This window comes from Astatotilapia calliptera, chromosome 2, assembly GCF_900246225.1.
Source record: "Astatotilapia calliptera chromosome 2, fAstCal1.2, whole genome shotgun sequence".
Lineage (NCBI taxonomy): Eukaryota > Metazoa > Chordata > Actinopteri > Cichliformes > Cichlidae > Astatotilapia > Astatotilapia calliptera.
The window spans coordinates 29,561,776-29,573,663 of NC_039303.1; the positions used below are offsets into that span (position 1 = coordinate 29,561,776).

At 45.1% G+C, this 11,888-nt stretch overlaps 1 protein-coding gene across 3 annotated transcripts; it reads right to left on the reverse strand.

Annotated features, from left to right (window-relative positions):
• Nucleotides 1-2,307: 2,307 nt before the first annotated feature.
• fgf18a (fibroblast growth factor 18a) lies at nucleotides 2,308-11,308 on the reverse strand. Of its 3 annotated transcripts, none has more exons than XM_026193229.1 (5): nucleotides 9,665-11,308; nucleotides 6,232-6,271; nucleotides 5,963-6,140; nucleotides 4,159-4,265; nucleotides 2,308-4,008 (listed from the first exon to the last, which is right to left on the reverse strand). In XM_026193229.1, exons 1-5 carry the CDS (start codon nucleotides 9,694-9,696, stop codon nucleotides 3,736-3,738), a joined length of 630 nt encoding a protein of 209 aa, XP_026049014.1. In that variant the 5' UTR covers nucleotides 9,697-11,308; the 3' UTR covers nucleotides 2,308-3,735. The 3 variants fall into 3 exon arrangements, with proteins under 3 accessions (XP_026049014.1, XP_026049006.1, XP_026048997.1); XM_026193221.1 differs by having other exon boundaries at nucleotides 2,308-4,005; nucleotides 5,963-6,143; XM_026193212.1 differs by having other exon boundaries at nucleotides 5,963-6,143.
• Between the last annotated feature and the right edge of the window lie 580 nt (nucleotides 11,309-11,888).

Consider the following 11,888-nt stretch of genomic DNA (forward strand, 5'->3'; position numbering starts at 1 on the left):
AGTATAGTAGAATGTTTCAAATTCTGGGAATAAGTTATGTGGGATGGATTTGTGCTTGGTGGAGCACCATTAATATATGATGTGTGTATGTGTTGGATATGGGTGTGTGTGCTTCCTCTGGGTCTGTGGGATTTTGGCCCATAATTCCTGCAGCTCTCAGGTCACAGCTCCGTTCTCACGCACATATTTGGCATTCCTTCCTCGACATGATTACCATACACCTTCCACTCCGGGTTTGGCTATGCGGAATATTTCCATCATTCCCGAGTGGAACTGGAGCAACGTTCCAAAAATGAACAGCTCGCCCCACCGCCACCACCCCCTACTCACTTGTCTTTATCCTATCCCTCCCACCTCACTGTCTCCTCCTTGTACAACCCCCCCCCCCCCCCCTACAGATTCCTGCTGCTTTGCAACAGGAATCCTCTGGTACAACCCTCCCCCCCCCCCCCCCCCCCCCCCCCCTGAGTCAGCTGTTTGTGTCTGCAGACATGATTGGGTCATTTGGCAGTGACATCTTTTCACTGACCTCCTGCTAGGATAGGGAAGGAAGGGGAGGGATGGGGGATAAGATGAGCAAAGAAGCAACTATTAAACTGTATCTCACTACTGCTTGTTGTCTGATCCTCCATGATGGAAATTGACTGCAAAGCTTTACAGCGGGGAAGTGACTGCTGGTTTTTGCACAGCAACTAATGCTCAGTATTTTTTTAAGTATTTTCAAATGGTTCCTGTGTTAGGCTGGTAAATCTTAGAGATGTATTTTCCATGCATTTTAATGTCTGAGCTACAGTGACTAATTCAGCCCATACTGACTATGAAAACTTGAGAACCTGTTCTGCCGAGGTCCCCTGCACCTTGACTCTGTTAGACATCTGCTGGTAAAAGAACTTCTAGTTTGGACGATGTATTTTTGTTGCTGTATTTCAACTTCCATTTCAACTTCACAGTACCTCCCAAACCTGGCTGGTGAAAAAGAGGCAGGTTTTTGCCATTACTCAGCATTCCTGTGGTATTTGCTCAGAAACCGTTTCAAAACTTTTTAACAGTTTAACAAAAAAAATGAATAAAATAATGTGCTATCAACAAATTTTAATTTGCAGCCAGTATCTTGTTATAAATGCAAAAAGTAAGCCTCATACAAATGGACAAAATTGGTTGTTGTAAGTTATAAGTTTATATCAAAATACTCGATACTGTTACTGTGATATTTATCTCCTGCATGCTTAAAATATTAAGTTAAATACTGCAAACCCTGCTTGTCTCAGATTTACAGCATTAGATCACGAATTCTCCCACAAACATAAAAAAGAGATTAAACCTGCGTTTACTAGTGGTTTACACATTTGCCTAATAAATTAAAGATAGCTGGTTTGATTCTGGTAGGACACACAAATCCCTTGAGGGTTGCAAAAAGCAGGGCATCTTACATAAAAAACAAGCATAAGGATTGACCTGATCATAGCTTATGGAACTCAAACCTAATGCCTTCGAAAGCTTTTCAATCAAAGGTGACGTCTTGAGATTTCGTTTTTTCAATCAGTCCGAAAACCCAACAGTGATGAATCTGTTATTTGTGTGTGTGTGTGTGTGTGTGTGTGTGTGTGTGTGTGTGAGAGTGTGGGTGTGAGAATATTCATCTGTAAAGAACAGAGCTCTTACTCAAATTGTTAAATTGTCTCAGAGGCTGATTGGTGACCCACAGTTGAACCCAGATATCTGTAGATATGGCCTAGACTGTTACAGCGGTTAGCTAGGTACTGGTGTTACTTAACCAGTTTGCATAGTGAGTTTCTCTTCCTCTTGTAGAAAGGCTTCTAATGCCAAAGCGTAGAACAACAAAAAACAGCTTTATTCCAGCAGCTACCACTCAGAAGTCACAATTTTGCAATCCTACATGATGCTGCATAAGTTCTATTATAATTTATCTTTCTCAGTGTGTTGTATTTAGCTTATCTTTTGTCTGCTTGTTCAGAATATCTGTATGTGAGGACCCTTAATGCAGACCAAATCTACGTAGAGGTGAGCCTGAACCTGAAAAAACAAGTTCTAAATGATATAAAACACAGAAAGCTATCGACCCATTGTATTACAGTAGCTAGAACTTACAAAACTTTTAATATTTGGCCAAATAAATTACTTAGATATTTAATTTTTAAATTAAAACAAAAAGGCTGCCAAGTGATAGGTTTTCGAACAACGTATTAATCACTAGAAGGTCAGATGAGGTGTGTCTGTGAAAGTGGCCCTTTAAACAGAACGGGGCAGGTGAAGAAGAAGTTGAATGAGGACGGGAGACAAAGAAAATGTTTCTGTAAGGTTTACTGAGTCGAGAAAGACTGCTGCACACAGAGCTGAAATAAATAAATGAAATAATTTTATCATAATAATTATAGTAACCATCATAGTAAGATTGCTTATTTAGGGTTTCTGTCTTCTTTTATATATATAATATATATATAGAACTTTCAATAAATTGTTCCCTTTAATATTTTTTTCTCCTGTGTTTATGCATGAGACTTTGGTTTGTTCCACTGAATGTCCTGGTAGCAGCACTCTGTATCCACGGTATCGCACAGGAGCATCATCCCCTGGGTCGTTTCCATAGCGATGCTAAAAGAAAAGGCACCCTCCCCGGCGGGCTCGGCCCCGGCACTCATCATCCTCTGTGCCTAAAGGCTGAGGATGTCATGTCCTGTTGGGGGGGAGGATTCATGAAGAAGGTTGTCTTCCAGTTGTCTTTGGTCAGGTTGTTAGTTTGGTTTTGCTGTGATTTTGCTGGCTGTTTTTGGTGCAGCTTGTTTGTTTTTTTTGTGTGTGTATTTTTATTCTTATACATTCCAGTTCCTAAAGCTTCAGTCCCTGCGGTGAGTTGTCACAGGTTCATGCAGGGACTACATGGTCCCTTTCCAGAGTCCCCCGTGATCCAGCTTCACTCATGGTTGTTGCACTCGCTCACTCTGACACACACACTCTAACATACATTTTCTCATTGACTTCTTGCAAACATGCAATTATTCAGTAAGCCACTCATTCGAACATTCCCTCATTCACCCTGCCATTCATCCAATAGCCTCACAGGATGGCACTAATTTAGCAGTGAGACAAATAAGTGCGACACATGTCAACAGTCCATTACTGGTCCATTTGATCTGAGCAGATCACTATATCCCTTTTGTCCATTCCACCATTTTCATGTCTTCTCCATCGTTCTTTCCCTTTATCTGCAGGCTAAGCACCCACTCTCTTGTTCAGTCAGTCTTTCTCACCCTTGTCCGTTTTGCATGGTCCAGTTGTAATCCCATACTTGACATTGTCCAGCTGGTACAGAACAGGAGACACAAAGGCCTTGTGGTTTTTGTGGTTGTGAACTAAAGGCCTTTGTAGACCCCAGGGACTCTGGCTGCCCTTCAGGTTCACTGTCAGTGTATCTAGAAAATGAAGGGAAGCACACCAGGTCCAAAGAGCTTCCAGCATTGGACCAATTATTGGTCTCGTTGGTCCAGTAAGGGGAACTTAAACTGAGAGGAATGATTATTAACTAGAGAGGCTGTAGTGGCAAATCAGGTGTAGAGCTAAACCCCATGAATGATTCATTAATATTCTGGTCAATGTTTTTCCCAACAAAGGGAAGTGTTCAGTCATGTGTGACAGAAGGAATGAAAGGGTTAGCTATTGGCAGGCTCAGGTCAAGGCTTTGGATGACAAGACAGTGGGTGCTAGAGTTAGCCACAACTAGCGGGGCCCAGTAGCGCGCACCCTCTTGCCCCGCTTGCTGACGGTGGTGAAGCGAAATGGAGTGGTGAGGTCAGGCTGCTCTCCCGGTGGGAAGCGTTTCATGAAGTGTACATCCTGCTGGTTGGGAAGCGTCTGCGGACCACGGCGAGGACGCCCTTTTTTAGTAAAGCCAACATACCAGCCCGTGTAGCGCGCTGACATTAGAGCTGTGTAGTGGTTTTCTAGGACCTTTTCCACAAAGACACAGTCTGCACTTCGATTACTGGCCTTCTGAGAGAGCAGAAAAACCACAGGTATACACACACACATACACACACACACACACACACACACAGAGGGAGAGAGAGAGAAAAAAAGGCTGGTCAGAAAGAAGTAAGAAGATATTCTGGATTAACATGTGTCTAAAAGAAGAAGTCTCACCTTTCCTACCAGCTTCCCACGGCGGTTCATGCACAGGTAGAAATTGGTTTCTTTGCCACGGATTCTCACCTGGCTACCAAAGGTATCAGCCTCCACTACGAGCTGGGCTTGTGAAGGGACATACAAAGGGACATACAGACATTAGAGCCATAGGTAGTGTGGACACATTATGTACTTGTATATAGTCAAGATTTAAAGACTTTCACCCCACAAATAACAAGACAGAAAGTTAACGGCGTCCTAAATTTAGGGCTTGTTTAGTTTTGCATATCGGCCTAGCCAAGAACAACATTCAAACTGACACTGACAGACCTTTTCTTGAGCACCGTAGATTACTGACTGCTGTTAAATCTAAACCAGCCCTTTAAAGCAGATAAGGCATTCATACTGAATCACAGTTGTAGGATTCATAGTTGCTATTAAACACACTGATAAATCACAGACAGATGTAAATGTCTCTGGTTGGACAGATGGTTGTCAGATAAGCCTGGTCACACACATGGATGTGAGGCCGCTGACCAGAAATGGGCCTTGTAAAAAAGATAAGAGCCAAGACTAGATGGAGCACCGTGAGCAGAGAGGAGCGGGAAAACACTCAGACTGAATGTCTGTGATATTGTTGTTTTAAGATGTGTGCATGTACGCTTCTGCCTCTGAGTGTGTGCAGGTGCATGTGTGTTTATCCTTCATCCTTCCAGGCAACAGCGCTTCACTAACTACACATCTTTACAGAGCGTTTGTGCCTATTTAAAAATAAAATCCCTAAAATGGTTCCTACATGACCTTAGTCAACAAAGGGGTCAAGAGAAATCAATACCTCCCTCCCTCTTGCCCCCTTCGCCTCTCTTCCCCCAACTCTCTTCTCATCTCCCTTCTGTTCTTTCACTTAATGTTTTAGACTTTCGTGCACTTGCTTTATATCTTCGCTCTCTGCACTTGGTTCCCATGTCTAATGCCTTGTTGCCACAGTTGGTCGGATTTAGGTGGATTTGCTGTCTTTCAGGTAGTATTTGTCCAAAAAAGAAATCCTCCCTATCTCTTGCATCTGGAGTCTAGTTCCTAGCTTGACGTGGTGTGTTTGTGACCTGGCACCCTTATCAATGCAAAGGATGTGCTGCTGAGCCACATGCAGAAATGTGAACTCCACTTTTATGGCTTGGCTTTCTTCTTCCCATTGATTCAGGGGGGTTAAGAATGGGTTAGCCATCATTACAGACAGAGGAGGAAGTGGGGGATGGACAGGGACAGTGTTAGAGGATGGATGGGAGAAGGGGGGTGGGTGGGGGGGTTCCTGCTGTTTTAAATCCAGAGGAGATAACAGTGAGGATGCAAAATCAATGGAGGGATCGATGAAGGAGATGAGTTTCTAACACTCAGCCAGTCACTCTACCTGGCAGGCTTCTCCATCTAACTCACACTTTATTTCACACACCAACTTCTCTCTCTCTCTTTCATTCTCTCTCTCTTTCATTCTCTCTCTCTCTAACTTTCTTTTCCTCTCTAGTGAATCATTGAGTCAGCAGCCAGTCGATGAGGTCTTTGTACTCCCAAGACAAGCTCCACTGCCCCTCTGCCAAAGCCTGGGGAGATGTGTGTGTGCTTTTGTGAGTGTGGCTGCACAGTTGCATTCTGTCTCCATTCATGCATGCACTTGGTCAACCTTTAAGTCTTTGTACTTGCAGCTGTTAGATAGTGTGAGTGTGCACTTTGGTGCGAGTAAGCATCTTTCTCAGCGTGCATACACACATAACATTTAAACTTGTCCACTTTGCACCATACCCACATGTTTGTGTGTGTGTATTACCATATTTGTCTCCATCTTCACCCCGGGCACTGATTTTGCGTCCCAGCACCTGGACGTGCTTGCCGCTGGTTCGGCTGTAGAGCTGGTATACTCTGTGGTGTCGCCGACTCATAGTGTCTCGCACCTGTGTCTGGTTCTCCACATGCACACTGAAGTTGACTCCATCCATACCAAGTACCTGCTGGAACACCCACACCCACCCATGAGTAAAGATCAATATACAACTTCATGCCGCACAATCACTCTTTGTCATGCCTGCTGTTTCTCACCTGTAATGGATTGCACATCACCAGCAACATCTGGATACATCTGAAATAATATAAAACAGATGAGCTTAGAAGAATGTAAGCAACACTGAATGCTGGAAGAGTTAAGCATGACACCATCATTTCCATCTCTTTCTTCTCTGCCGTTCTTTCTGTTCAACATCTCATTTCCTTATTGGGTCATTACTCACAGTTCTGGGTGTGCTGCTGGCACAGCAACTTGACATAAAGACAGGCAGATGTCCAAGGATCAGCAGACAGACAACACCCAGAGCAGTGTTTATTGTAACGCTACCAGCCTTCTGCCCGAACCCAATTTCTGACCCGTCTATGACTTTTGCTACACCAAAATCTGGCCTGCAAATGACCTGATTGGAGCATAGCAAAAAATGGCAAACATGCCAAGACAGCTAGAACATGTTTTGGTTCGGACATCTAAGGGAGCGGGCTGGCATATTTGGCTGCTCTGCATATGTAGACAGCTGAGTTGGACTACAGGTGTACATTCTACTGTGATGTGGCTTTTAAGAGCTGTGGACTGTGGTTAAATTTAGAAATGAATAGACGAGAGCAAGAGCTACTGAAACACGTGGAAAGATAATTTATGAAGGAATTGACTGGTGGTGATGCAGCAGGCAGAAATAATAAATACCGCACACGTAAAAGTATACTTTTGCGTGTTATTTCTTATTTGTTATCGCTCTCTAGCTAAACATTTAAATAATGTTTAGATTTAAACACTTAGTTACAGTTACAATTATAATTTTTCTCACTTCATCACATTGCTTAATTGAAGCCTGGACCTTGACCTTGGATATATTGAATGTTATTTACAGCCTCAGTAAGGGAGTGATTGTGTTGCGCAAAGCCTACTTTGGCAGTTCTTGAACTGTTCTAAATTAGTGGCTGAAGACTTGATGAAGTTCAGAACCCAGTGTGTGGGCTGAAAAGCAATTCTACGAATTTTGTCTTTCCCCACCTCATCTTATGCTATCTCTCTGTGTGCCTCTTCTCTCTTTCTGCTCCACTCTTTTCCTCTCCTCCCTATCTCTCTTCAAACTTCATGGTTTCTCTGCGAACTCTACCTATTCCTATCCATGCCTGCCTCCTATCTTCCTTTATGTTTAGAGTTAGCGAGGCGACTCCTCCACACTGTCATGGGCATGCACACAGATGTGCAGATGTGTGCATGTGTGTGTACAGGAGAAGCAGGCAGCTGACAGCTGGGCTAAAGCAAAAGGAATACAATCTGCTGAGAGAGGAAGAGAGCAAGGAGATGAGAGAAGTGTACAACGACAGAGGAAGGGAGGAAGGAGGAAGGTGAACTGAGAAAAGAGAAAGAGAGACAAAGTCAAAGAAGGCTGACAGAGAATAAAAGAGGTGGGAGATAAAATCAGAAAGAACAGGCAAATGCACAGATGTGAGGTGGAGGAGACACGCTGGAAAAAAAAAACAACACAACACAAGGTTATGCATCTCAAAATTGAGAGACACGTTTAACCACAGTGTAGACTGATGTGAGAAGTAGAGAAAAAGATAAATAACAGGAAAGAGAAGAGGTGTTCGGTTCATGCCCATGGTAACACGCTACTGCCTCCTGTCACACACACATGTATAAACAAAACGTCATCACAACCCTTTTGTTTTCTTTCTCTTTTCCTTCTTTCTCAGCGTTGCCTTGCGTTGGCTTCTGAATCGTTCTAATAGATGCAGACATCCTGGGAAATGCAGTAGAGCATTGGCCCTCACATTTTGCCTGCGCAGGCGAAAAAACCTGAGCGCCTGTGCATTGTGAGGACTCTCAGCTGTTAAAACACCACGGCTGCACTGCTGCCGAGGACACTGTAGGAAAAGTGCCTCAGCACTGGATTCTCCCGCTCCCACAAAAACCACAGACACTCCATATTATGCCAGCCACAGAGAGAAAAAGAAGCAGAGAGGAAAGAGGGAGACAGGATCAGCCAGGAGTGGGGGAGGGATGAGAATAGGAGAGAGTAAAAGTTGGGGAGAGTAAAGACAGAAGGAGGTATGGAGAGAGGGAAAGCCCGGTACACCTTGGCCAGTGGCCAAAGCAAGCAATGATCTGACATCATAAATGTGCGTCCCAGCAGATCTACCATATGGAGTCTGTGGTTAGACGAGCAGGCCTCAGTATCGAGGACTGGGCACCGGTGTGGAGTGAGAGTGGTCGACCTGGTGGGACTTAGCACAGAGCAGCGGTTTCAGCTGTGTGTAGCAGTGGTTAACGTGGTAGGCCAACGCTGGAGCAGTGGGCTTCAGCACAGTGCAAAGAGTTTCAGATGTTCTGCGGCAGGCCTTAAGAATACTGGTTCAGCGAGTGGGTGTGTGAGTGGTATTGGCAGTAACAGGGCTTACAGCGCAACATTTGTGAGAAAACCAGAGGGCCTAGACATTGTTCTGTGGCTTTAGCAGAAGAGCAGTAACAGGTTGTTGTGGCTAAAGGCCCTTGGTTTTTCTCACTGGCTGAAGAATTATGATGAAGTTGGTTAAACAGTATGTAGATGAATAAATGGAGCTGTTGTAAAAATGATAGGTGAGGCAGAGATGAGTGGAGAGATGATTGGCTCAGGGAGACCTAAACTAAAACCAGCAGACTAAACAGTGAGTCTGCTCATCTTCAGACACTGCCAGGGGCGTCATCATTCATCAGTTATTAATTCATACTTTTTTCTTTTTTCTTTTTTTTTTAACTGAGCAAGTATCTATGGAAAAAGCATTATAGGGAAGAAAGCAAGACAGATGTATGCAGTTAGATGGGTAGGTGGAGAGAGGGTGAGGGAGACACACAAAGAGAAGGAAAGTCAGGAAGACACCAGCAGCAGCAGGAGCACACACCCTGTCCAGGTTGTGTGAGGAATGAGAAGTATCTGGAGATGACTGCCATCTGGGAGAACACCGCCGACACAAAGAAAGAAAAATAAACCCCTGGCTTTTAACAAGACACACCTCCAATGGGCAAACTCGAGCCCCTTGAGCCCATATCCTCCTCCCTTAGATTTGCTCTTGGCACTTTATCATTTTCCTATCACACTAGATAAAGCTTGTGTTATTTGACTTCTGAAATATTTTCAATAGGAAAAAACATTTTCTTGGAGATGAGAAATGGTCTTTTCTAAGCCAGCCTGGCCATCCCTGAAGTAAATGCAGATGGTGATGGAGATGTTTATGGCAGGTTTTATGAGTTACACGGCCCTGACTCTGACCCAGTGACCCTGAACTGTCAGCCAATCAAAACAGGGCTCTATGGCATGTTTTCTATGGGGACTGATTAGGAGTGATGTAATCGCTAGATTCTGCAACCTTTCTCTCCATCGTCTTCTCGCCTACCCAGAAACTAGTTTAAACAACTGAAACACAATAGAACCTGAGGAGTGAAGCAATAATATTTGATGATAAAGTGATAGAAGTGACTTACAAGACGGTCAGCGTGGAAAGAAGGGACCACATTGCTTCCCCCCTCCACTATGGAACTTGTCCCAGAGACAGTCTCCTCGCTCGGTTTGAGCCAGTCCGACAGAGTGGCTCAGAGTCCCCCTCTGTGTTTTGAAACCGGTGGACGTTGTGCAGAGTCAAAGAGTGAGCGGACACTCCTGTTGGCATCGGCGGCGTTGTGCCCCGGTTGCCCCGGCGTAAGTAAATGTGCGGGCACGGGCAAGTTGGGGTCTGAAGCTGGGTGAACTGTGCCACTGTGACCGCCGGGCAACCTCTAACAGCTGTCCAGACCGGGGAAGGAACGGATGGGCGGAGGAGCAAAGAGTTAGAATTTTAAACGCTCGCTGCGCGTACCCGACAAGGAGAGGAACAGGTGAAAGCGCGCTCACGCCTTAAAGATAGCCAATTCCAGTCGACCCTGTTGACCCTCAGAGTGATGCTTGGCCGAGTGAACAGATGCGGCGCGTGCGTAATCTTTTGTGTAATCCAATGCGTAACGTTTAAGCGTAACAGCAGGCTCCCGGACACCAAAATGAGTTATGTGGTTGCTGGGATGAGACGGGTTGTTTGCCACGCCGCAGACGGGAGCAGGAGGCAGGTTTAGTCCCAGTAGAGCAGGGTCAGTTGCTGTTGGAGGTGGGGTACCTGGGCGTGCTGGTGGACGAAACTGCGACCTGGAGAAGGTTGCTCTGCGGGCCCAGGGTAATGCAAGGCGGGCACGGTCATGTCTGCGTCCCCACGCTGACTCAACTGGTCTGTGGCTCAGGTGACACCGACCAACAGCGTATGACAAAGTGGGTGATAAGGTCCCGGAGCGGTCCAGCTCAGAGGGGTATATGGAGAGTGCTGAATGAGAATCGGAGGGGGAAATAAAGGGGAAAGAAAGATGAGGAAGGGAGGGGTGGCTGGAGATGATGGGAACAGCTGTGACTGGGTGGCGGACTCAGCCACCCGCGACACGGCGAGGAAATGACAGCCGCACTTTGCACCTGATTTTCCGGACTTCCCCGCTTTCCTCAGCCGCTGGTTACCGCCTGGCTGCAGTAGTCCTCCCTGCGCCCTCTCGACACAATACCTGCCAAAACACAGCACGATGACATCACCTCCAAAATGTTTGAAGGGGGAAAATGCAATCCGATCTTTTTATTTATTTATTTTTTTCAAACGCAGAAAGTTTAAGCAGTTTCTCTGAAGGGGGGAAAACACCAAAGTCTCTTCGTTCCGAGAAAAAACAACTCCGCGGTGGAAGAGGAACGGAGTCGAGTTCACCAGTTTGAGAAGGACTAAAAGTTAACGCGAGCTAGCAGGAAACATGTTTACGCAAAATCTCACTGACAGATCGACTCCCAGTGCAAAACCTGCACACCTCCTCTTTCCCATATATCTGTTTCTGTTTCCCTGTTTCATTCAGGCACCAGAGGAGGAAACGAAGGAGGGAACGCAAAAAGAATCCAGCCGTGCGCTTTTATCCACTTCACTGGTATTATGTAGATTCTTCTCCCTTTCAAAAAATTCCAAGGTTTCTTTTCTTAAAAAAAAGAGAAGCTCTTCTTGAGGGGGGCTGCACAGGAGAGGCGCGTCGGCAGGCACAGACCTCACTCCAAGAAAAACCAGAACAAGATTTTAACAGACGCGGATCAATCCTCCCTCCCTCCCACCCCTCTCGCTCTCTCTCTCTGCCTCTCTCTCTCTTTCTTGCTCTCCTTCACACACACACACACACACACACACACACACACACACACACACACACACACACACACACACACACACACACACTTACTTATTGGATCAAAATGGGATTAGTTGGTCGCTCTGCCCTGCCGACCAAAACTTACACTACACAAATATCCATTTTAACAAGTGCTCCGTTCCATGTGAAAACATCTGGTAATGAGGTGAGATAATTTCAGTTGTTTACAATACAAACCGTTTTGTTTCAATGATTTTATCGAATCGGGCACTTTTCCTCTGTACTTTGTCTGTCCAGTTACAGCTAATATTTGTTTGTGGCAATTCTTGAATCAAGCTAAATCAAGCTTAACTCTGTAACTTCTGTTAACTCTGTAACTTCTGTCGGTGCTGTGCTTTTTTGGAAATCGAATTTCCCAGAGGAACCCACCCGAGGGATTAATAAAGTTCTATCTAATCTAAAATGCATTGGAAACAATTAGAATGATGTCATAGTACCGGGAGTAATTCGCTTT